Source organism: Myodes glareolus, chromosome 6 (assembly GCF_982192425.1).
Source record: "Myodes glareolus chromosome 6, mMyoGla1.1, whole genome shotgun sequence".
NCBI lineage: Eukaryota > Metazoa > Chordata > Mammalia > Rodentia > Cricetidae > Myodes > Myodes glareolus.
Window position 1 is genome coordinate 2,340,277 of NC_142031.1, and position 25,539 is coordinate 2,365,815.

The 25,539-nt window shown below is 50.9% G+C and overlaps 1 protein-coding gene and 1 long non-coding RNA gene across 10 annotated transcripts in view; one reads left to right on the forward strand and one right to left on the reverse strand.

Moving 5' to 3' along the window:
- Positions 1-25,539, forward strand: part of Prdm16 (PR/SET domain 16) — a 316,131-nt gene that overhangs the window by 257,703 nt on the left and 32,889 nt on the right. For 6 of the 9 annotated variants that reach the window (XM_087906796.1, XM_087906788.1, XM_087906791.1 and 3 more), the window contains exons 4-5: positions 9,200-9,337; positions 19,729-19,831. In XM_087906796.1, the coding sequence (XP_087762922.1) occupies positions 9,200-9,337; positions 19,729-19,831 (241 nt within the window). The remainder of the gene's footprint in view (positions 1-9,199; positions 9,338-19,728; positions 19,832-25,539) is intronic. The other 3 variants (XM_087906789.1, XM_087906792.1, XM_087906794.1) reach the window with 1 other exon arrangement.
- Positions 3,512-9,295, reverse strand: LOC148121590 (uncharacterized). The gene is made up of 2 exons (XR_015738019.1): positions 9,179-9,295; positions 3,512-3,958 (listed from the first exon to the last, which is right to left on the reverse strand). It is a non-coding gene; the product is annotated as an uncharacterized LOC148121590 (long non-coding RNA).

The following is a 25,539-nucleotide window of genomic DNA, read 5'->3' on the forward strand; positions in this document are numbered from 1 at the left end:
GTAACTTTGACCTGGGAAAGATTATAACTCTGGTTCAGAGAGGACTGGCCAAGAGGGTTGACAGGCAGGTCCTTTGGCACAACCCAGAGAGAGCAATGAGAAAGAAAATGACCCAGACTTAATAGGGGAGGTCCGGCAGGCAAAGAAAGGCTGATGAGAATGCGTCCTGGGTTGTCTTGAGATGCCTTTGCCCCCTCATTTGTCCCCAAACCTTCTCTGAGCACCTGCCATCTACATGGCTCTAGGAGTCACCTCAGGTGACACCGTCAAGTCGCTCACTGTTTGCGGGAAGAAGTAAGATGGAAGGTGACCATCATGGCTGCTGAGCACCCTTGATGTGAAGCCCCCAGTTAGCATCCCAGGAGGGGTATCCTATGTTCTGGCACCCCATATCCCTGGAAAGATGTTCTCTTCTGAATCACTATGGGAATCCAGGGAAACCAGAGAGTTCTAGATAGGTTATGTATCCGTACAGCCATCTATCCATCTACCAACTCAACATCCACCGGTCCACTCACTCAGCATCTACCTCTACACCCATTCAACAATCATTAATCCATCCACCCATTCAATTCCCATCTATCTACCCATGTAACATCCATCTGTCTATTCACTCAACATCCATTCATCCACCTATTCAACATCCATGTATCCATCCATCCATTCAACAGCCATCCCCCATCCCCATGTGTATGCATCCATTGACAGTCTAAAACCCATCCATTCATCTGATTTTATCTGCTCATCATCCGTCATTCAATGTAGACTTATATACCCGCTTGTACATGCATTCAACCTCAGTCTGTCCCACTCATTCATCCAAATTCCATCCATTCATACACCCATCCATCTATCTGCTCATGAAGACATCCAATGGGCCTCAACTAAACACTGTTCCAGGACAGACCCCAGAGAAGCTTCAGTTATTCTCGGCAACCCTGGGGTTGTGAGACTGTAAGGAAAAGCAGAGGAAGCGTTAGCTAGAATGAGTAAGACGTCTTGACGCAGTATGAACGTGGTTGACAAATAGCCAGTGCTCACTACTCTGTACCTTTCTAGTTGCACAACCTAGAGCACATTTTCAGGTTACTTTGTGCCTCGGATCCAGTGAGCTTTCGATGACTAGATGGTCAGGCTACCATTGATTATAACATCACACAGCCTGTAGGGAGGTGACTCTCTTGCTGAGGACGAAATAAGAAAGGCCAGGGCCTGGGCTTTGCACATCACTGCCCTCTCTAAGGAGCAAAGGAGCGGGAGACTGCCGCTCAGCACCAAGCAGCACCAAGTTCTCCTGAAGCTCCACCTGAGAGACCATCCCCATGTGCTGCTTGCACATGGTCACTGCTGTGACCATGATGGATGTGGCAGAGAGGGGACATTTACAGCCCATCCTGAAGTTGTATGCCTAGGATTCAGAAGTCCCCCTGGACACCAAGCAGGGTCTATTCCAGCCAGCTGGGTAGGGAGGCCCAGGACTGTTGGTGGGTTCCTCAGTCTTGCATTCAACCCCCATGTATGAGGGCTTTTGTTAAACAACCATGGCCCTGCTCCCACAGGCCTGCGATCTCATGTGGCCCCAACCACATGTCAGTGGCTAGCCCACCACGGGGAACTCCTCCCGCATCCGCTGTGGGGGTTGCTGCGTTCACAAGCGCTGCAGTTTGTCACCCTCTAAAAGCCAAAGAAAGGTTATGTGTGACACCTCCCAGGCCCTGCCTGCCCTCAGAAGAGCCACTTCCCGTGACAGCCGAGCACTTACACCCCTGAGCAGGGGTGTGGCCACAAACATTGGGTTTGGGGTTGTGGGATCTTAATATATTTTATGATTAAAAGGAAAAAAAAAGCAAAAGCACTTTGCTTTGGAAGGTCAGGGCCAGGTCTGTGCCAGCATGTGAGCTCCAGGCTTGGGGCTCTGCCTGGCCTGTACTTGACTCAGAGGAAACTTGGATCTAAAATATTGCTGAGGTTATTTGTGTTTGGATGACACCAGTACCGTTCTGGACAGACCAGACTAGCAACAGCAGCCTGTGCCCCTCCTTCCAGCAACAACCTGAGTCGAGACTCTGGGCCCAACCGTCCCAAAGGACTGCCCTAGGTGATGTAGGGGAGGTTTCAAATTTGGGAAGACCCTGAACACTTAGGAACGCTCTGCAAGTCACCTGGGGACTTGGGGGATTTTCTCAGAGGGTCTTGGTAAAGCACATGGTCCCAGACATAGCGTAGCTGTGCTTGTGATCTGGGGTCAGCCAACAGGAGCAGAACTAGAGGTGGGTGATCCTACGATGTAAGGAGCGGAACGTGAGCGGAGCAGGCTGAGCTCAGTGTGTGGAAAGATCCCTCTGAGCTGGCGCTCGTTGGGAACACCCATGGGGGAATCAGAACATTTATACCCATGATGCCTTAGAGTATTTGTACTTCTGGAATTCAGAAACTGTGCTCAGAGTCCTTACAAGGCTCACATCTGGGCAAGCCGACACTGTGACCCCATCCGTCTTTGAACAGCAGGATTCGTGGCTACTTTCCTTATAGGTTTAGGCTCGCCGCCTCCCCCAGATCCTTGTCCTCTGAGCACCAGTTGAAATACCAGCAGAGTGCTTGCCACTAGGATCAGGTCGTGACATTAGATGTTTGACTCTGAACAGTTGCTTACAGGCTGGACTTCGGCAAGGGGCTTGAGTTTGCCAAAGCATTCTCTTTGAGTGTTGCTTACATGACAGTCAGATGGGGTGACTCTGCCACTACCTAGACAGTCAGCCTTGGCTTTGGGAAGTTGGAATAGGGTAGAGAAGGCCCTTGTGACAAGTGCCACCAGTTCGGCTTCTTGGGAGATGTGGAGGCAGCAACACTATAAAGAAACTATCATCCCCACTCCAGAGCTCCTGAGAGACATTCCCAATGCTCATCACCCCACCACGCCATCCATAGAGAAGGCACACAGGTCATGCACATTCTGAAGACTGGGGAGGGGCCCTCCTTGGAGCATCTGTCTGTGGTGGTGGATGTTTGTCTAAAGAACAGATATACAGGTCCTTCAAGAGTCGGCAAGATCCACCACCATCAGTGTTTAGAAATATGTGAGCATAACAAGATTGTTGGCTGGTACACAGTCCATTCTTGTACCTCCACCAGGCTGTCTGAGCTTACTATCTGTGTGGGTAGCCATGGGCTGGAGAGCAGGAGAGAGGTTCTCCAGTGTCCTAAGTGGACACGGAGGCAGGACCACAGACAAGCCACGTTATCCCTTTGAGAGTAATGACCACTCAATGCTAGCTCCCCAGAGGGAGAGATGGCCAGCCAAACCTCCTTGTATTCCCCTGCGGGCAGAACGTTCACTTCTGAGGGTTCTTGCCCACCAACAGGCTAGTGGCGGTGTCTGACCTGCCAGCCCTCAGATTTCACCGGACCCTCTTCTCACCAGCTGTTGCCAGTCCCCTAAGATGCGTCTGTGCCGGCCCCATCTGCAGCTCATACTCCGCTTCACGGAAGACACAGAATGCTAGCATGAATCACCAAGCTGACCTTTTGTTTCTTGTGGCTCAGGGTTGCAGCCCATGACCAATGAGACAAAGCCACAGATGCCAAGATGGTTGAGCCATGTGACCCACCTCAAACACCCCACTTGGGTCACTGTGTGCACTGTGGGGATGGTGCGAGAGCTATCCCCATTTGAAGAACATCTTTGGTGGGTTTGCAGTAAGATCACAGGAAAGGGTGCTGACCCAGCTCCTGCAGCAGGGCATCAAGAAAGAGCCCTCGCAGGTCCAGGCTTCCAAGGCTCCTCTTCTCCTCTATTGTCTTCCTGAGATTCAGAAGTATGTGTCCCCTAGAGGCTTCGAGTCCCTCAGGCAAAGCGCAGTCACACGTCGCCCTTCTCCACTTCACCATCATGCCCTCTTCCTTCGGGCAAAGTCCACAGATGCTGGCACAGGAGGGTCATTCCTCCGCCAGGTACAACCTGGGCCAAAAAGAGCAAAGAAGGAAAGAGAAGAGGTAAAGGTAGTTTAGCACAGAAGGGCTGGAAGGCCCAGAGATACAGGGGAACACAGTGTAAAGAGGAGGTGAGCTTCGGGCTGGATGCACAAGGCATGTACCCTGCGGCTCTGTTTCACAAGATGGCTGAGGAGATGGAGGAGATCAGCTGTGTGTCTGGGATGTTTGCACACGGTCTGAAGTCTCAGAGTTTGAGAATTGGGTGTGAGATTGCCGGGAACCTCAGAGTGTTCACGAGGCATTTGGATGTCTGAGTAACTTCTGGTGTGTGGCTTCCTTCAAATCTTCAAAGGCCCGTATGGGGCCCAAATAAATGCTGGAAAATATGGGATTCGGTGGCTTTTTACAATATGCATTTCTTGGTGTGGCTTTAAGCCGAGAGCATCTGCCTGTGACTGACACAGGAGCCAAGTTCCCCAGGTGTGGAACTGGACGTCACCAGCACCTGTTGGTAGAGTCCCTGTTCAGGCAACAGTTCTCTTTTGGCAGCCCCCAAACCCTGAGCCATGCTCTGGGGTCTGTCCAGGACCCTGCAATTCTGTCCCTTGCCTCCATCATACACTACTACCCGGCAACTGTCCAGTGGAGGCCAAGGCCGGAGGGACATAGAAAGTCCCAGACAACTTCCTCCAGGAGTGAGTCTCAGAAAACTCTCTCCCTCCTATTCCTCGCTTCCCTCCCTCTCGGCTGGAACAGATGGGCCCCTGACCTCCCGATCTCCACAGCGAGGCTCCTGTCTGCTGGCAGCGGCAGACCCCATCCTGCTGCCGTGTTTCTGCTTAGCACTTGGTCATGTCACCACCAAGCCCATAATGAGCGTCAGGACAGGATTTATGAGCTCATTCAGGCTCCGTGTCCGCCACATGGAGGTGTCTCCAGAAGGCCTGCCCTCCTCTTTCTGTCACAAGAATGGACTTTCTGTTTGGGCTCCCTGTGAATGTCGTAAATCATAAGCATGGTATGTGTGTGCTCACACATGTGCCTCTACGTATCTGTGTGTGCATATATGCTCATGTCAGTGTGTGTGCCCAGGTGTGTATGCAGGTGTGGAGGAGGGTTAACGGGACACGTGAAACACTCCTACAGACACCCACCATACCGTGAGCTTCAAGGGAGCACAGGCCAACAAGGTGACTCCTAGGCCTCCCTCCTTCCTGCAGGCTGGGAATCCATTAGGTGAGCTGACGACAGATGCCTCTACACTCACGCCTGTGTGCACATCCCATACGGAGCCAGCCCCTGGCCATGCCCATTAAATGTGAAAGAGCTGGCCCAGCAGAGAGCCACAGGCTAAAAGTGCAGGAAACCTCAAATGATGTGCAAAAAAAATTGTCAAGGGTAAGAGGATTTTTTTTCCATCTCTTCATTTCTTAACTCAGCGTTTCTGATGGGGGTGATTGATGAGCCGGGGAAGCTGGCAGGAACACGGGGGCTGAGAGGCCAAGTGGGGGCAAATGGGCAGAAGGGCCACTTCCACCGGTAATTATGAGAGTCCACAGGCTCAACCCCAACAACTCCAGAGCCAGGCTTTCAAGTGGGTGGGGCCCAAACTCCAAATCTGGACAGGGGTTCGGCTTCATAGCCACAGAAAAACTAGCCAAGAGAACCCCACCACGCTCGAATAGGACTCTTCATGTCTCATGTATGAACAGAGCCTGATATGTGTGCCCTCATTCTCTTGTCCCCTGTGAGCTCTCACACATCCTTGGAACTATCAAAGCTCCACGGCTCCTGCCAGAGCGTAGGTGTGAGCAGAGGCCAGACTCCAGATGGGAAAGGCTGGGCCAATACTGTTGCCTCTGGCCTCAGATCCTTGGCACTTGCTTCTCCCACTGCAGTCAGGGACATGTGCTCAGCTGCCTGTGGCTGTGGACTTGATACTCTAACACCCAGGCCTTCCTCTCAGCATCCCACGAACCCTCAGAGCCAAGCAATTGTTGGTCAGCTTCCCAGTGGGCCACTTGCGGTCCCCTCAGCTAGGAAGTGGCGCTAAGGCCCCATCTCCATGAGTCCAACAAAGCCCAGCTCAGAGGCAGCCATGCCAAGGACCTGTGAGGATCCAAGCCTGGGTGGCAGATTCCAGACTTTAGAGAATCCCACCTAATTCTACTGCCTAAGACAGTAACTCCTCCATCCCTGGGAAGACAGAGAATCTGGTCTCTGAGGTGATCACACTGGGAAAGGGAACTCTCTCAAGTCTTTAGGGGCCACCAGGAAATCAGTCATCCAGAGGGTCAGGAGCTAGTGAAGGACAGAAGTCTGGACGGTTACAGACTAGGACCAACAACAGCTACCTAGGTCGCTTTCTCATAGGAATGCATTTGTCTTTTTCAAAAATGTGCCAGCTGAGCTATGACTATGACCCCTGAGTGTGCACACTCATGCACACACACACACACACACACACACACACACACACACACACAGGCACATGTGTGTACACTAAAGATTCTTGTGTATACACACATGCACTTACATATATCTAAATAAATGCACGTGCTTACACCCACACAGGGGTGCATAGCTGTGTATGTATAGCCATAAGTGTGTGCACACATGTACACACCTTGCATGCACACATATTTATCCATATGACTAGCTGGACCTCAGTGAACTGCCAAGCACTTTAACAGAATAATGAACACAGCCTCATCCACAGCCAGCCTGGAGTAGTTACGAGCTAATGAGCAAAGATTGTTCTTGGGGAAGCAGACCTCAACTCTGAGAAATCAACAACCAAACCCCAGCAAAGTCCTGGGGACAGAGCCCTGTATGAAGACATGCTCACTCACAGCACCGTTAACTAGCTCCCCAGGCCCTGCACCATAAGGGAAAAAAAAAACAGAGACAGAAAAATGAGTAAGATACACACCGAGGGAGGAACCGGGAGCCAGAAATGGGACCTGGAATTCGGCACCATCTGCTTAGAGGTCTGTGTGGCAGGGATCCACAGGAAGTCCCTGACCCCTCAGGCAAGGAGGAAAGGGTCCCTTGGCCTCTCGGCAGCTAGCCTTTTTCAATCCCTATGTCTCAGGAGCGGGGTGAGCCTCCTTGCCAGGTAGAGGCCCTGTCACCTGTGGGCTGACCTTCTCAGCAGTTCCCTGCAGAGTTATCAGTTGGGAGGAGGGTCTGAGGTGCTCCCTCTGTGGGCTTGGTGGCCTGAGCCCACCACATCTTAGAGAATGGGAGACCTGCCTCCACCCCAGCACGTCAGCCCTCGTGGTCTCAACATATGGCTGCTATTCACTCTGTTCCCATCCTCTCCAGGCTGTGGGGTCACCCAGTAGTGTTTGGGTTGGACTGGCCCTGAACTGGAACATGGCAGGCAGTGACCTCCAAGGGTATGTAAGGAGCAAGGAAGGCTTCTTCTAACCCCTGAGTAGCAGGGCCTTGAGTGAACTCCTGGTATCCCTGATAGGGTTCAGACACATGGGGAGATCTCCCTGGGCACCTCCCCCACGCCCCGAGCCCCAGAGGAGAGGAGAGGGCAAACCTCTATCCTAATGTCTCTGGAGTTGAAGGTCCTGTCTCTCAGGAAGCATTCTGACCCCCTTACCGGCTCCCTAAACTAAGAGAGGAGTGCAGTCGGGCTCCCAGCTCTGTCAACAGTGTGTGGACCCTAGTGTTGCAGATTTGAGAGAAAAGTCGAAATCCCAGGCTTGGGGGGCCCAGGATCTGTGCGAGGGTACACTCCGCTCACCCCAGCCTCTGCACTCTGGGCGTTCCCCATCCCCACCTTCCCAGGCACAGAATATAGCTGCTTCGTGGCCTCATTCACAGCCAGCCTGGAGTGCTGAGGCCTCTTAGCTGATTCTGGGCTGAGGGAACATGGGGGCAAGTGGTTGAAGGGCTTGGCCACTTAACTCAAATCTCTGCCTGATGGAGTCGGTGCTTAGCCCCATTTCTGCCCTGGCTGCCTCGTGCTTCCGGAGAATCCACTGGACACCCAAGGGAGCACACGGGGCCCTGGGATCGGGCATTGCAGTGTGTTACTGCACAGGGCTGCAGTCATGCCTCTGGAATCTGCAGGGCCTCCTCCATACTCTCCCTCCCTGCTAGGTACCTTCAGGCTGCTGTCCTTTGTTGGAAACCCAGGGGTCACTGACAGGTGTCAACTGGGAGACAAAGGCGTCTGCCATGTGCTCAGGGTCTGACTTTGTGTAAGAATCCTTGGGGACAAGGGAATGGGTGTACAGAAGCAGGGCGTCTGGTTTCATTGCTGTGCGCTGAATTCCAATGCCGTCCGTAGGTGCACAAGGACCTTGACAACTACGTGCCTAGTGGTAAAAAAATCTACCATAAAGAGCTGCTCTGCTGCACCTTCACCCCTTCCCAGCTGGAAACACCTGCCCAGGATACCTCTCTTAACCAGCCTGCCTTTCATGTGCCCAGTTAGCCACCCCAGTTGCTTCAAAGGCTTTGAATTAGGGCTCGCAGTAGGCTCTGAGCAGAGCAGGTATGAGTGGAACTCTATGGCGTCTGCAGCTGCCAGCCTGTGGTCCAGGTCTTCTTGCAAGCAACCCCTCAGGGTGGGGGTCAGAGTGGGGGTGGAGGCGGGGGAACACAGATCAGCAAACAAGAGAGTTCAGAAGGCATTAGCAACGACAAAGCAAAGCCAGTGTGGGGCCTGCCTGTTGTTCAGGACCTGGGGAGGAAGCATGAGGTTTGCTGGCTGGCCAGCATCAAACTGAAACTTCCCAATTTTAAGGACACGAAATGTCTTCCTGGCATTCAGGTGATGTGCTCTCTGACAGGAGCGCGTCTACACAGGCACACGCACATGCACGCTTAGATACCACACACACAGACTCAGGTGCAGCTGTACACCCCGCTAACACCTTCACCTTCAGAAATGCTTTTTGTAGCTCAGCACCCCCACTGTCCTTAGCAGAGGGCTTGTGTCAGACGCAGAAGGCTCTGCTTTCTCACACCTGGACAGCTTGCTGGAGCGCTTTGCCAGTGCAGGAGACTCGTCATTGCCTGGCCTGACTGTGAGCTGCTAAATAGGAACAGGAAGAGCCACCCTCTTCTCCGCCAATCTCCTGGTGGCTCCCTGGACCAGGTGTGATGGGTAGACAGGGTCTCTCTGATGCATAGGACTGGCTGAGGCTCTCACCCAACCTGCCATCCGGCCTGAGCCTCTGAGGCCAGTGCAGCCTGACGTAGCACACGGGGCACCTCTGACCTTAGCGCACTTCTTCCCCAGCAGGTCTCTGAAGACTTGAGCAGCGAGAAGTTCTGTGTGGATGCCAATCAGGCCGGGGCTGGCAGCTGGCTCAAGTACATCCGTGTAGCGTGTTCCTGTGATGACCAAAACCTCACCATGTGTCAGATCAACGAACAGGTAGGTGTAGGATGATCACTGTCCCTGCGAACTGCCCTTGGAGACAAGGCACCAAGGTGGATGGTTGCTAAGGGGCGGGTCAGCCGAGCCTCTGATAAGATCATGGGTCACTGCTAAGCTCTGTCCTGCCATAGGGAGTGACCATTTGACACCTGCCCAGCTGGGCTACCTGTAGAACTTAGCTGCCCCAGAATACTTCACAAGAGCAAAGGCCACAGAGCAAAGGTCAGAAGAACTTGTCTGAGGCTGGTGACATTGGAGAACTGAGAGGTGTGGTTTTAAATGCCAGCAGGAACAGACAGGACCTCAAGTCACAGGGTCCTCAATCCCTACAAATACCAAGAATGGAGGGAAGATCGGCCAGCAGGAACCAATGGGAAGGAGAGTTGCCTAAATCCTGGTCAATCAAGGCTTCCTAAAGGTCCACACTGGCCAGTCTAATGGCACAGAGCTACTTCCCAGACCAGGAAAAATGCCCAAAGCCCACAAGTCATAATCATGGGGTGACCTGCTGCCAAGGGCATGGTTGTGCATTGGCATGGCCTCCCGTCTCTCTAGGAGTAAACTGAGCTGAACAGTCCTGACTTCCCGCCTCATCCCTCTCAGAGGACGAGGAACCTGCAGTTCTGAGCTCAGCTTCTCAGAACAAGAACCCCCACAAGTCCCCTAGCTCCTCCAGTTCCATGGCTTGCCACTGCGGTCCCAGGGCAGGGGTCCAGACCCACAAATACTCAGTTTCTTTCTGCTGGGCACTGTGACCAGCGCTACTCTGTGTCTTTCGTAGCTTCACGTCTGACCCTGCAGATATCAGTCCTCCAGCAAAGCCTTGTGTTCTCAGAGCAGGGGTTCCTCCGGGCACCAACTCCCAACCCTCCCAGCAAAGCTGTTCATTCTGCCTGTGTCTTAGGGCTACATGTGAGATTTTGTTGGGGAAAAAAAGGTCCATTTTATTTTAAAAACCATTTGTGAAGACCACGTAACAAAGGGCCCATTCTTTTGTTGCCTGTGCAAGCTGTCTAAAGTGGTTCAAGGCTCTTGACTCTGGAGAAATATTTTGCATTTAAAAAGGAAACAGGGAGGCCATGAGGGAGGCCCCTAGCCCTGCTTACTGCTTCGCTGTGCTCCTCCAGAGCTGTCTCCTTAGCTCTTGGGCTCAATTTGGATCTAGCAGTGGCTCCACCAGACACTTGCTGGTTCCAGACAGAACCAGAATACTGCTGCCAAGACCTCCATGACCTTCCACTAGAACCAAAAATTTTGAGAGAAGGAAAAAGGATAGCTTTCTGACTGAGGGATTTTGAGCATAGGAATAATAACTATGACGGTAAAGGGGAACATAGAAAAAAAACTTCCCGCTTCTAGAAAAAGAGACAGAGTGATGGGAAACTGGATTTAAGGTACATGGAGTTTGGTCAAGCCCAGGTCTGCAGAACCTCGAGCCCTGGGAAGCATGATGCGGACGTCTGTGTGCAAGGATGGGTTTCTGCGAGATGCTGTTAGAGCAACGAGAATACAGTTTCTGTTACCTGGGAAACAGATGCTGGAACCTAGCTGAAATGGAACAGTGAGGCTTGAGGCTTTGTGGGGCAAGCTTTTTAGAAAACACACGCAGCATAGTCCTCTCAAAGAAAAACTGGCCTTCAAAAACCTTTTATTCTTTCTTAATTATTTCAGGGAAGTTTACTTAAACTACCATGTATGGGTTAAAGAGAAGTGATTGCCTTGCAGGGAATTCTCTTTTCATTTCAGACCATGGGCGGGAATGCTCCAGGTTAGAGTAATTTACATCCTTGGACCCCTGCATCCTTTGATTCAAAGCTACTGCATCCCCAGCCTTTCCCAGCCCTATGCTCTGTGCCCTGTGCCTTTCCCCGTGTCCTGTGTCCTGTGCCCTACCCTGTGCCCTGTGTCTTCTGCTCTGTCCTGTGCCCTGCACTCTGCCCTATGTGCTCCGCCCTGTGCCCTGCACTCTGCCCTATGTGCTCCGCCCTGTGCCCTGCCCTGTGCCCTACCCTGTGTCCTGTGTCCTGTGCCCTGCCCTGTGTCCTGTGTCCTGTGCCCTGCCCTGTGTCTTATGCTCTTCCCTGTGCCCTGAACTCTGCTCTGTGTCCTCTGCCCTGTGTCCTGCACCCTGCCCTGTGCCTTGTGCCTTGCTCTGTGTCCTATGTCCTTTGTCCTGTGCTATGTGCCCTCTGCCATGTGTCCAGGGTCTTGTATCCTTCCCTATGCCCTGTTCCCTTTTCTCCATGTAATTTTCTTTGTACCCTGTGCTCTGCCGTGTGCTCTGTGCCCACACCCTTGACTGCATTGCTTGACTAATGCCAGGTCAGACTTACCTGTGCCTCCTTACCTGTGCCTCCTTACCTGTGCCTCCTTACCTGTGCCTTTTTACCTGCTGGCTGTCTCTCTTCTACGTGGTCTTGTAGGGTGAATTCTTCCTGGCCTAATCCTGTGCATATAATGATAAATAGCCCCGTGTTTAGAAGGAATTGGAGATTTAGGCAAATGCCACCTTTGAGAAAGTCCAGAGCCAAAATCATCCCCCAATCCTGGGGCAGTTCCCACCCCCAAACTTCACACTGAGCCCCCTCTGTGGAGAATAAGCCCCCTCCCCACTGGAACCCACAGACTCACCCCAAATATTCACCAGTTAAATGAAATGACTTTCTGAAAGGCAAAGTAGTTGTTATTCTCCCCCAAGCAGAGATATGTACACACACACACACACACACGCCTCTCTTTTCCTCCCTTTCCCTCCCTCTCTCCTTCTCTTTTTCATAGCTGGCCACAGCCTCTATGTAGTCACTTCCATTTCCTGGCCATCCTGTGAAGACAATTGTCCCTGTAGAGTAGCACTTTGACCCTCTCTTCAGCCAAATAAAACTTCCTGGAGATACTAGTAAAAAAGATTCCTGAGGACAGGCTTCTGTTTGAGAAGGAAACACTGAAAATTATCGGTCCTGTGTCTCAGATTATTTTCTCCCTTCCCTGAGTGTCTATGAAAACTTTTAGGCAATTAGGAACACCACACAGCTATGGGCACATACACAATACATATGTGCAAACATGGGTGCATGTGCATACCTAAACATACAGTTATATGTATAATCACATATACTGTGGGCATATATGAAATGGATTTGCTGTGGCAATCATTGCAATATACACATGCATGTACACAGCACTCCCAGGACAGCACAGCCCATGAGGAAGCATCTGCATTGCAGAAATGATGCTGTCCTATCCAATGAGAAAAATACGCCAAGTCAGAAAAGCATAGGCCTTGCCAATTCAAGGTTCAAGATGCAGGATTACAGTTCCAGTATCCAAAAGAGATAGAAGAACAGGAGAAGGTCTCAGTATCTTAAGAGAAAGTTCTGGGAGCTACAGCCACCAGAAGAGGTCAGCTGTCCACCTATGGAGGAGAGGCGTCTCTAAACTGAAGACATGGGTCAACATGAAGAACAGGAACCCAGGATCCCAAGATCTGTGTTTGTAATGGTCAGGACCTGGGCTTGAGTTAACTCAGAAGCCTATATTTCCGGTGTCCTGTGTCTTTGGGAGAGACCCCCGTATTATCTGCACATAGAAGACTGAAGAAGGGACACCTCCGTCGCCATCACGGGGCTGCACCTGTCCCCGCTGGCTACTGCTGGAGCTGTGACCCACACAGGCTCTGGGAGCCACAGCAGCCCACCTCCTGGTTCTGTTCAGATCCCAGATGCCGAGAGCCCTCACCCCAGCTTCGTCTGGGTGTTCAGACCCACTTCAGGCCAGAAGACAAAGGTTATCTTCTTACTGATCCCTGCAGCCTTCTGGAGCTGGAAATGTAGTTCAAGACTTCAAGGGACTCAATTCCCATCCATCTTTACCGAAACTTCCCTCCAGCCTCCTGGTGCCCTGACTGTGGAGGATATAAAGCAAATAGCCACTTCTCCAGGAGCACTAGCCGGGCTCCATGCCCCTTGTCTATCTCAGATCCCACCCCGCCTAGCGACACACACAAAAGAAAGTCATTGACCTGGTACCTAATTTCCCGTCTGAACTATGAGAGGCCCTCCTGGCATTCTGTAGCTCTGAGTCCTCTTTCCAGGGGAACCCACGCTCATGGGAAGGCACTGGTCCCATCCCTCCTGTCCACCTGGGAATCTTCCTTATGAGTCTGAGAAGGGGAGGCAGGCAGCAGAAGAGACTGAGATAGACCTGAGGTTTTCCTTCTGTATACATCATAGAGGCCACAGATGGCCTTGGGCCAAGGGTACACCTGGCCCCCAAAGACCAATACTTTTCCTGTTTTTGAAAAACAAAGTCTTTGGGGTGGCGCATCTGGTAAGAACAGCATACCTACTGCAGAAGTGGGGGACCAGGGCTTTGCCCTGGTATTTGGTTGGGGGTAGTGAAGCCACAGACCTAGAGCATTGCCAGATGCCAAGCAGTCAGGAGCAGTCATTTCTCTTCCATCTGAACGTGAGCCTAGGGGCAAACGTGCACCCACAGCATCTCAGTTCACTTTGGATACCTGAGGACCCCTGCCCCACCCTGTCAACCCCTTCCAAGACCTCTCTCTTTGGAAAATTCAAAATATCCAGGTCACCTCTGGGTGTTTTTCCCCCCTGCAATTATGAGCAAATGAGTTGGTTTCAAACATTTAGGAGACACAAGCAGGGTCTGTTACTGAATTTGTTTTAATGCTAAGAAGGAGAAGAAAAGCTTTGAAACACTGTGCCCACAGGAAGAAGCAGGGGGTGGGCAGGGATCTGTCCACAGAAGGGCCATTCTCTCTTTTCACGCATTGCTGGGTAGGGTGGGTCTGTGGGCAGAGGAGGGCTTACTGGTCAGCGGGCTGAGGGTGGAGGACAGCAGCCCTGGGAGAGCCGTGCTGCTCTGGCTTCGTTCAGCTCCTTTCATCTGCAAAAACCACCCCAGCTTGGGCTGTCTGTAGATCACCCCAGTTTCTCATGGCAGGGCAGAAGAGCCACGGTGCCCTGCTCAGCCTATGCCAAGGAAGCTCAAAGGACGGGTCTGCCCACAGCAGGAGAGCAGCCCCTCTTGAAGGCATTGAACACGGTGTTTAAATAGAAAAACCTGGTCAGAAGCTGTGCATCCAAGCGGTCACAGGGCCAACCCTGCTTCTTCACAGAAAAACCGGTGCTGCCTGGCCGAGGCTAACAGTCAACTGCTCCCTGCCCGGAGCCTCTTTCCTTCCAAAATGTGTGATGCGCTAGGGTTGATAGTTTGAACAGGGTCCTCAGGCTCTGAGCCCCTGACCTTTCCTGACCCCTTGAGATTTTCAACCAAAGAATCATATATTTTTTGTTGTGGTCCTTTGAAATGGTGGCTCCAAAGGACTAAACACAACTTTCTCTTTGAAAACAAACAAGGTGTGATTAGAGAATTTGTTGAGCCTTTTTTAACCCATGAGCAAAACACTTTCGAAATGCCGCTGTAGACTGAGATGTATCAGCAGGTATAGGCATGGGCCACCTCATTTGATGGCCTGAGTTCAGTACCTGGAACCTACATAGTGGAAGGAAGCAACAAACTTCTGCAAGATGTTCTTAGACCACACACACATGTGCGCACACACACACACATACACACACACACACACACACACACACATGCACACAATTTAGAATTCTTTTATTCTTAAAAAATATATATCAAATTTGTTTTAATTTTGGAGAGCAGTTAAGCTTAAGTTCAGCTTTCAGCTTGGTGATGGCCCCAGCACAACTGCTTGTCAGAATTTATCTTCCATTACTTAAATGCAGTCCCTCATTGGGAGTCATGTAATGGGCATTATTTAACTAGGGGCTAATGCTTGATACTTTTATGATCCTTATCCAAACTGTGCAACTGAGGAAGAGATAAATGCATAAGGATTTTTAAAAATTGTTTAGTGGCAGAGCATACAGTAACAAAATTATAGAGGCTTAGGCACAGATGAAATTGTTCCAGCCGGGTGTGGGGAACAAGGAGCACACAGATGCAGGGACACTGATGGAGCCACCTGCATGTCCATTGAGTTTAAGCCCATGTTCGCCACATTTCCTTCCTGCAAGAGATTTTTCTTTTATTTCAGTGCTAGGATGCTCAGCCTAAGCAGGCCTGGGCACTGTGGGGCTTTGCCTTTGCTCATAATCACTAAACAGTGTCATCAGTACAAGCCAAGGGCCCTAAGGATCTGAGTCTGGCAGCCATTGTAAACTGCCTTCTGGATGTCCATTTGTGTGAAGGGTTTTTAGGCTTGAACCTGATCCCCAAGCAGGTGCTACCTTTCGGCGAGAAGGTTCCTAGTTCTCTCTACGACGTGGAGCCACCTCTTTGTGTCTGGAACGTGACAGAGGGAAAAGAAAACAGTTTGGGTTTGATGGAAGCGTAGTTACAGGCAGTGGTGTTGGCCCAGACTGAGCTGCCGCTGCCGGATGAGGGGAGCGGAGAGGAAGAAACGGGGGCTCAGCTTCAGGCTCTGCCTGATTGTGTCCTTATTTCAGAGCGCCACCAACAGAAGCCATTTGTTGGGCTTGTCATTCCAGCTGTTGGGAAGAAGCTGTTGCCACCAAGTTCTCAGACAAGGAATAGCCACTAGATCTGAGGCGGCAGGACCCCAGGACTCACGTACCTAAAACGTGTGGCAGTATGGTTTCAAAAGAAGGCAATCAACTTCTTCCTGTAGTCACCCACCCAAACCCCAAGACACCATTGAGGTCTGGGGGGTGTCGTACTCCTGGATTTCCTAGACTTCTTGTTCGCAGCCTGTCTTGTGAGGCTAAAGGTCAGGGACCGGCATACTCCAAATGGATGCAGTAAACCAGTTGGCAAGAATCTTAAGGGACTACGGTTATAGCTTATTATAGGCAAGGCACAGAAGGGGCCGGGAGCATACAGTGGCCAGCAATGCTTAAACATGAGATACCCTATCCTGTCCCCCCTCAACCTAGCACCCCAACCAACAGCGTCAGCTCCAACCGAAGTTGGCCTTTGTTAAGGGAAGTCACCCAGTTCCACAGACCAGGAACTGACTTTCTCAGAATGGCTGGCTGATAAGGGCTGTGCCACTTGCGACAGGTCATAAAAGCATGGGCTGGCTTCTGTATGTGCCCCTGTGGCTGCCTAAGGTAGCCAAGACTTCAGGAACGTCTGTGAAGATTCCTGTTCATTTCCTTGGCTCTCCAGGTGGAGGCAAGTTGGGGCACATGGGCCCCACCCCGGCCCATGTGCAATTAGCACTAATAGGGATTGATTAATTACGTCCGGGGCTCAAAGTCCTACTGGCCATAGTTGCCCAGCTTGCCGCCTTGTTGTCCCCACATGTCCCTGACAGGGGCCCTAGTGGCCCTTCTGTGAAGATAAGAAAGGGATCCCTGTGGCCCTACTGTGGCTCGAGTTGCGGTGTCCATGCTGGTGGGAGGGCCCCAGAAGGCTCCTGTCTACCGAACCGGAGTAGAGGTCCCTGGAGGCCCGGTGAGCCAAGGAACAAAGGTGTGGGAGGGTGTGGAGTCCCTGGAATGCCCCAACCCTCAGAGGGGATGTGGGGAAGGGAGGCTGGGAAGCCCTCGAGCTAAAATAGGAGTCAGGAGGCCCAGTGTCCCCAAAAATGGGTTGGGGGTGGATAGGAGTGGGTCCCAGGAGGACCAGCTACCTTCAAAGGAACCAGGAGAAAAGTTGATGACCCTGTAGCCTTTTGAACCAGAATCGGGTGGCAAGGCTCCAGGTTCCTTTAGCTCAGAGAGAAAGGAGGTAGCTGTGTATAGAGGAACCTTGGAGGTCAGTCAACCTAACCAGTGTGTGATATGGGGTGCAGGCAAGAAAGGCTGGCAGCCTGAAAAAGTTGCGGGTGAAAAAGAAGGGTGCTCTCCCCTCTACCCACTTCTCAGACTAGGTTCCCAGCAGCCAGCTGGTATGAGGACACACTGCTGGCAGGGCAGCCATGGCCTCGTGCAATCTGGGTGATTGCAGCAGGGGGCAAAGCCGGTTGTTGGCTAGCAAGCTCTCAGTCCCCCCCCCCCTCAGCTCTTGTGCCCAATACCAGGTCACCTACCACACTGTCACTGAGCCATGGGCATGAAGCATGTACTTGCTGTATGTGTCTGTATGTGCTCTGTTGTCAGAGGGAAACACAAGTAAGCTTATTAACAGCTTGACACACACCCTCCCCTCCAGCTCAGGGGGTGCCTGGGTGGCCTCAGCTCCTCACGCTGGAGCAACTATGGGCGGATCCTCTTCTAAAGCAAGGCGGCTTGAGTCTGACCTTCAAGAAAAGAGGCTGGTCAGCTGCTGTGTGGATCTTAGAAGCCATTGGTTTTATTCGAGAAGTCTGTTTGATCCCATTTCTAGTCTCCATTTTAAAACCCCTTTGTATTATCAACCTCCCTGGGAATAACGCCCTATTAAGTTACTACTATGGGCTGATCTGTGAAGGACTGTCTCACAGATAAGATTGCTGGGTATGCCTGCAGGTTCCTGACTGTGCACTTCCGCTGTCTGGTATTCGTGACAGCCAATGGGCACTGCAGACCCAGTGCGGCTCTTCTGGGTTCTTTAGTGACTCCCAGGTGTCACTCTGGAGCTAGCTGCCTTTAGCCCTAGATAGGGCTGTATTCCTGGCAGGCCAGCGGGCACGCCAGGCTCCCTTCAGTATCTATAGGGCAAACCTCTGCCAGGACCAGTGAGTGGCAACAGAAATGTTTTCTACTGTTTATGGCCAGGAGAATCACTCCCTCTGGGCTTAAGCAAGTTTGTCTTCTCTTAAAATGTTTTTTCTTCTGCCCTTCCTCCTGCCCTGTCCCGCTCCAACAATGCAGGAGGCTAGCCTAGGGCAGCTGGATGGGCCTGTGCCAGGCCTCCCCAGAGCAGCCGGTGTCTCTGGGGTATTTCTTCCACCCTAGACAGTCCTAACATCAGAAGAGAGCCCCATGCAGACCACTGCTGCGGTAGGAAGTGATTACCCCAAGAGAGATGAAGCCACGTGTCTGACGCTTCCAGATAAGAGATACTGAGTCACTGTGTTCCTGGGAGGCCCAGGCCCTGCACTGGGAGAGGTTGGGCCTCTGGAGTCTTTGAGACAGAGTCTGAGCAAAGTCAGGGAAGATACACACACACCCCAAAGTCACCTGCAGTACTCTGCTGACCGCTTAGTCTCCCGAACGAAGTCCCTGTAATCTGGGACGTTTGCTAGCGTACCCCTGGCACCCGAGGAAGTGGCAAGCCTCCATGTGGGAAGCAAACCCAGGTCCTTCACAACCACTGAGCCAACTCTCGGGCTCTCGCCTGTCCTTTCTATCAGAGCAAAATGAGACAAATTAAAATGGACTCTGTTCCTCTCCTTTCTCATATACTGCAGAAGTTCTGGGGAAAGACCTTCTTCACGGTCGGATCTGGCCAGTGAGACGGCTCAGCAGGCACCTCCCCTAAGCCTGACCTGAGTTAAACCCTCAAGACCCACATGGTGGGGGAAAGAACTGATCCCATTAGTGGTCCTGAGATCCACATGTTGCCCCGCCCCCAGTAGACACAAAAATTAGTAAATATAATAAAATTTGTTTAAATTTAAAAAAATAAGCAGTTTGGGGGCTGGGGAGTCGGCTCAGCAGTTACGATTACTTGCTGTTCTTCTAGATCATTGGTTCTCAACCTTCCTCATGCCCTGATCCTTTAATACAGTTCCTCATGTTGTGGTGACCCCAACCATAACATTTTTGTTGCTACTTCATAACCGTCACTTCCTACTGTTATGAATCATAATGTAAATAACTGATACATGACCCCTGTGAAAGGGTCCTTCGACCCCCAAAGGGGTTTCCATCCACAGGTTGAGAATCACTGTTCTGGAGGCTTCTCAGCCCCCACATGGCAACCATAATTCCAGTTCTAAGGGATCCAATTCCCTCTTCTGGCTTACTCAGGCACTGCATACGTGTGGTATATATACACATGCTGGAAAAACACTCATACACATAAAATAAACATGTTTTTTTAAAAAAATAAAAATTGGGTCAAGTGGCCCCCTCAGTCAAGCCCCCTCTCTGGTAGCCCTGCGGTGGTGGGAAGCTGGTCCTTGGGTGCTTCTGCAGAAGAAGCTTCGTGGTCGGTGGGTACCTCTGCGGGGGAAGCTCTGTAGTCTGTGGGTGCCTCTGTGGGGAAGCTCCGTAGTCTGTGGGTACCTCTTCAGGAGAAGCTTTGTGGTCCATGGATACCTCTATGGGGAAGCTCCATTGTCCATGGGTGCCTCTGCGAGGGAAGCTCCGTAGTCAGTGGGTACCTCTGCGGGGGAAGCTCCGTGATTGGTGGGTACCTCTACAGGGGAAGCTCCGTGGTCCGTGGGTGCCTCTGCCGTGAGAACACACCGCTTCAGTGTTCACTTTCTGTGTTTAATCTCTCTCTCCTAGATTTATTATAAAGTCATCAAGGACATTGAGCCTGGAGAAGAGCTGCTGGTGCATGTGAAGGAAGGTGCCTACTCCTTGGGTGTCGTGGCACCCAGCCTGGATGGTAAGAGCCTGCTGAGCTGTGGCCCTGAACCCCCACCCACCTGGGAGGACATGAGTGGTGTGCCGCCCCTGCCTGCCAGCAGGTCTTGCCAGCCAATGCCCTGGCTGAGCTTCTGCAGACCCCAGGTGTATGACTCAGGTCTCTCTCAGTGTGATAAAGGCCATGACCAAGAGCAATATGGGGAAGGAAGGTCTGATTTGGCATGTATATCCCAAGTCACTATCGCTGATAGGAGCAGAGGCAGAAACTGAAGGCGGGACCCTGGGAGCAGAGGCCGTGGAGGAGTACTGTTTACTGCCTTGCTCCCCATGGCTTGTTTATCCTGCTTTCTTATACAACCCAGACCACCTGCTCAGGGGTAGTACCACCCATGGTGGGCTGGACCCTCCCACATCAATCATTAACTTAAAAAATGCTCTACAGTCTTGCCTGGGGGCCAGTCTGATGGAGGCATTTTCTCAATTGAGGTTTGCGCTTCCCAGACAACTCTGTTCTATAATAATAATAATAATAATAATAATAATAATAATAATAATAATAATAATAATAATAATAATATAAAACCAACCAGCACAACAGGCTACCAGTCCCTTACCCCTGAGACTAGAGACCCCTCCCTTTCATTGGGTCCTCAAAACACATCCTGAATGTAAGAGGGACATGAGGCAATGTAAGACAATTGGTATTATGGTGAATTATATCTATATAGTGTTGGTGACCAAGAAAATGAATTTTTGTGTGTATATATATATATATATATAAAATGTGTGTATGTTTATATACATATGTGCATACGTGTATGTGTACGTGTGTGGGTATATGTGTATGGGTATGTGATCTCATGTGTACTCATGCACATAGAGGCGTATGGTTGTTCTTGGGTGTTTTCCCTGCTCGCTCACCACTTTCCTGAGACAGGGTCTCTTGTGGAAACCAAAACTTCCAAGTTTGGCTAGTCTAGCTAACCAGCTTGGCCTGGGGACCACTGTCTCAACTTCCTGAGCACTGGGATTGCAAGAGACAGTCACCTCTACCTGGGTTTTACATGGGCTCTGGGGATTTGAACTCTGGTCTTTAAACTTGTGTGGCAAGTCTTTTATCCACTGAGACATCTCCGCAACCTCTGGGTGATGTTTCAAGCGTATTCCTCTTACCAGCTTTTTGTAGTAAATGACCCCAAACTAGTTGGTACTTGGGAGGCCAGGCAGAACCCAGAGCTCTTCTTTGTGAATGACTCCAGCCCGCATAGAAGGGGAGAGCAGCCAGGCTGCCTCTAAAAGTGATATCCACCAATAATTAAAAGCCCTGGAGAAACACAGGGGAGAAGCATGGGGTGCAAGCAAGCTGGGGGCGACAATGGAGCCACAATAGAATGAGTCCTTAAGCTCCTGATGCAAATAGGTACCCATCCGTTAGGATGAGTCCGCAGGTTCTCCCTCTTGCACCTCTGAGGTGAACTAGAGAGGAAGCCAGTTTCACACACTCTGCGTGTTCCAACCCACGGTTTATATCCCCTTGAGTCTATGTCTGTCTACTCGGGATCCTGGCACAGCTGCTTTCAGGGAGACTATGTCGGCAACGAAGAGTGAGTCTGTTGGCCCTCCATGGTCATTGATGACCAGGGAACTCAAGGGTTTGTGTCTAATTTCTTGTGGGGCATAGGAGGCATTTCTTGTGTTTTCCTGTGCGTACAGGGGAAGTGCATATGTGTGGGCATGCATGTAGAGGCCAGAGGTCAACCTTGGCTGTCATTCATCTGGTGCTGTCTACCTTGTTTTCAAGACGAGATCTCTTGCTAGCCTGGAGCTTGCGGTAGTTAGCCAAGGACTGGATGGCCAGCAAGCTGGGATTATTGACGACGACTACCATACCATACCAACGTGTCGTGGAGACCAACTCAGGGCCTGTGCTACGCAGCAGACATGTTTCTGGTTATCTTCCCAGCCCTCATGTCTTTCTTCTTTTTTAAGACTGAGCTACCAGTGAACAGAAAAAGAAATGTTCCCTAAATGTTTCTAGAATCTAGGATAAATCCATTCCCTTCTCTGTGAGGCCAGTGCCTTGGACTCTCTCAGGAAACACAAGGATTTCTCAATGATCCCCCACTGGATTTAGCAGAAGTCTCTGTGACCACACCTGTGGAACTCTGCCTCAGTTTCTCTATTGACCCTACAAGCCTGCCAGTGACCAGAGTGCCTCATTATTTTTTTCTGCAGCAATACATAGTTCTAAGTTGTCAGACAAGAAATTGGGGAAGAAGAACCATTTTACCAGACAAGGTCCTCTGTCTCCCTCGTCTAAATTTTGGTTTTAATTAAGCCATTGGGAAAGCAAAAAAAAAAAAAAATGAATTGCCAAGACCTGTACAACAAGAGGCGGGGGAGGGGGGTCTTTTCCTTAAAATGACTGTTGAATGGACCTGTGAATCTTAAGCCGGATGAATCTTCTGAACTGAGAGGAGAATCCTCACCCACGCAGTTCCATTCGTGTGGTGAAATGTCTTTCTTCCAAAAAGATTTTTAAAAGCCTTGATTCTTGTTCTCCACACACACCTCCCACCCCGATATTAAATAACCCACTCTACATTTTCCTAATAACTGATCAAACATTTGTGAGCTAATTACGTTCCGCACATAATAGTCTGACATCAAATATTTGACTTTCCTAACCTCTGCTGTCAAGATCACTCCTTCGCCACCCCAGCAGCTGCCCCCCAACACACACCCTAGTTAAACTCAGAATTGCACAGAAGGAAAATGCAAACGCGTCCCTCACTCAGATAATTATCATAAAAAAAAAATCTTTTATCCCAGCCCGGGCTAAATGCAGCCAGCCCCTTATCGCCACAGGAATTTGGAGTAGACTCTTGAGCGCTTTTGAGCCGGCGTTGTAGATTAGGATGCGGGTGCCGTGTAATTGTGAACCCCTCAGTCTCAAAGCCATTAAGCAGGGATTTATTTTGCTCTAACATTCCTGTTCAGCCGAGAAAGTTGATGATGGAACTTGAGCTAGACAAGGGAGGTGCGGGGTTGACAGGCAGGTGTTGCTGCAGTATAATTTGGTGGAAGGTTGATCTACCCCAGCCCAAGACCCCCACCACATTTAGATAGAGTGTCTTTCCAGTCTCTCTCTTGCGCTTTTGTGGGGGAGGGGTCTGGAGGTCTGGTGGGGGCCGTTGTGATGAGGAGGAAATGGAACCCTTGGTTTGGGTAGGGATCGGCATGGTTCCCCTGCACGGATACATCAGCTACAGAGTTGGAGCCCTGCATGGATTTGCCAACTCAGCATCCTCAGAGATGGCCAGAAGGACGGATGGTCTGGTCCACTCCTTAGTCAGGTGATTTTATAATGCTTTGATTAGTGGATGGAGGAGAAAGACTTCTCTTTTTCTCTTTCCCGAGAAGCACTTGCTCCGTGGAGAAAAGAAATCGTTTGCATTCAAACACTCTCTTCATTTGGAAAGCCCCTGGCAATCCACTTCGGCTCTCCACGAAGCGGCCCATGGTGTGGTGTGCACAGGAGAGACCCAGGCCGTGATGGGCTGTAATAGACATAATACCAGTATAACCTGCCCTTTCAACACTTCCTTAGATGGAATTATGTGTTCTGGGAAAATAAAAGTGGTGTGCGGTGTGCCCCAGGTGTGTGCCCAAGGCCGGCCCTCCCTGCCCAGAAGAATCTAAGAGGCTCTTCCAGCCCACTCACCGGGGCAGAGGCATGTCCCATCCCAAACTCTGTCCTTCTGCAGAGACAAGAGAAGTCCAGAAGACACATAGGGCAGAGGAGAAGGGTAATGCTGCCACCAAGGTCATTCCCATCCCTCCAGGTGACTTCTCAGTAAGAAGCAAGCTGAATTTCTCATTAAATCCCTACATTTAAGATTTTAAGCCCAAGGCCTGGTGCAGTGGCACATGACTTTAATTCAGCCCTCTTGGGGGCAAGGCAGGTGGATTTCTGTGAGTTCAAGGCCAGTATATCTACATAGAGAATTCTGAGCTACAGAATGAGACCCTGCCTTAAAAAATTTTTAATTTAATTTAAAAATAAAATCATTTTAAACCCAAATTTCAAATCAGAACTAGAAGTTTTGGCCAGCCAGTGGTGTGACCAGTGATGTCATGTTCCTCTTGAACTACAGGACTTTTCCTTTTTCAGTCTAGAACGAGCGTGATAAAAGTGAGCATTTTTTATTCCTGACTTTCTGTGATCTGCATATATCCATCCCCTTCCAGCCCCCACAAGCAGCTCTGTAGAACCACAGGGGACTCTGTGGTAGCATGTACCTAGTGTGCCCAGACACAGGATCCCTCCTGGTGGGGTTTTGACTCTGAAAACCAGAGTTGGTGTGAAGGGTAACGGGAATACCTCCAAATGCTAATAGTGTCTGACTGTCGGCCTCAATCCTCTGTGAGACGTCAGGGACCTGTACCCTGCATCTCATGCCCAAATAGTGAACAGTGCCCATCACAGCTGATCAGTGACAGAGGAGGAATGCAGGGCATCCCCTTGGGTGGAGGGTCTCGGCATGCTGCTTGCCCCAAAGAGTGCCCAGCGAGTCTCCACGTGGGCATTCACGATATTCACAACTCACTGCTCCAAGAAGAGCCCCTCTTTGAATTGTAGTTAATTCCTTTTTTAGACATGGAAGGTAGTTACTCTTTGTGGGAATCACCTGTGCCTGCCTCCTCCGCACCCTATCCTGTGAGTCATGTGGTCCCACTCTGGCCCGTGAGGGGGAATTCAGGGCCTTCCCTGGAGATGTTATGGGTGGAGACCTCCAAGCCAAGGCAAGAATACAATCCTTGTTCCTTAGCACAGCACTGCCAGCACACACAGCACAGCACAGCACAGCACACCACAGCACAGCAGGTCTACATATAGGAAAGAACTCCACTGACCCAAAGGACCCACAGCACCTTCCTTCCATGGTCTCATTTTCCTCCCAAAAGAGGCTTGCTGTGTCGCTGAGGTAAGCCAGTGGGGCCAGGATGTCTGGACTCCGGAAATCAGTAGTGCCTGCCAGTCAGGCACATGTCCATTCCCTGACACCCAGGCACTTCCCTTTTCTCGGATATGACTAGCTGAGTGCGCTGGGGTCATAGTGGGCATCATTGCATGGGCTCGGCTGTGCATCTGATACCCAGCCCTGCAGAGTCCCACCTTGAATTCTGGGTACCCACTGTTAGGAGTACCAGGTACAGCTCAGGACAGATACTTGAATATCATCACCCCTACACTTCCACTCAGGAAAGCTTCTGGGCAGCAGGAGAGGGTCCCTGCTTAGGACTCCATGCTGTTCAGGGCATGGAGATGCTAACCATCTCCTGTAGGCTCAGAAACAGTCTGTGGCTATGGTAGTCTCTCTGGTGAGAGCTGGGGCCAGGAGCAACACTGCCTCTGCCCTGATCTAACTCCCAGCTTACTGCTGGATACCAATACACCTCCCTACACATTTACACGTGCACACATACCCCTCACATGCAGCATTCATAGACACAGATACATTAGTATACAAATGCAAACCCCTATCAGGTGACCATTTACATGCAAACACGTACACACTTATTCACAACCGTGAACACAATGACACAAATCCACACACGTATACACAAATACCTTACACAATCATCCATGTCCACAGACGTATAGAACACATACACTCATGCACACGTAACTCACAAAAATACATACAAAGTCACATGAAGATC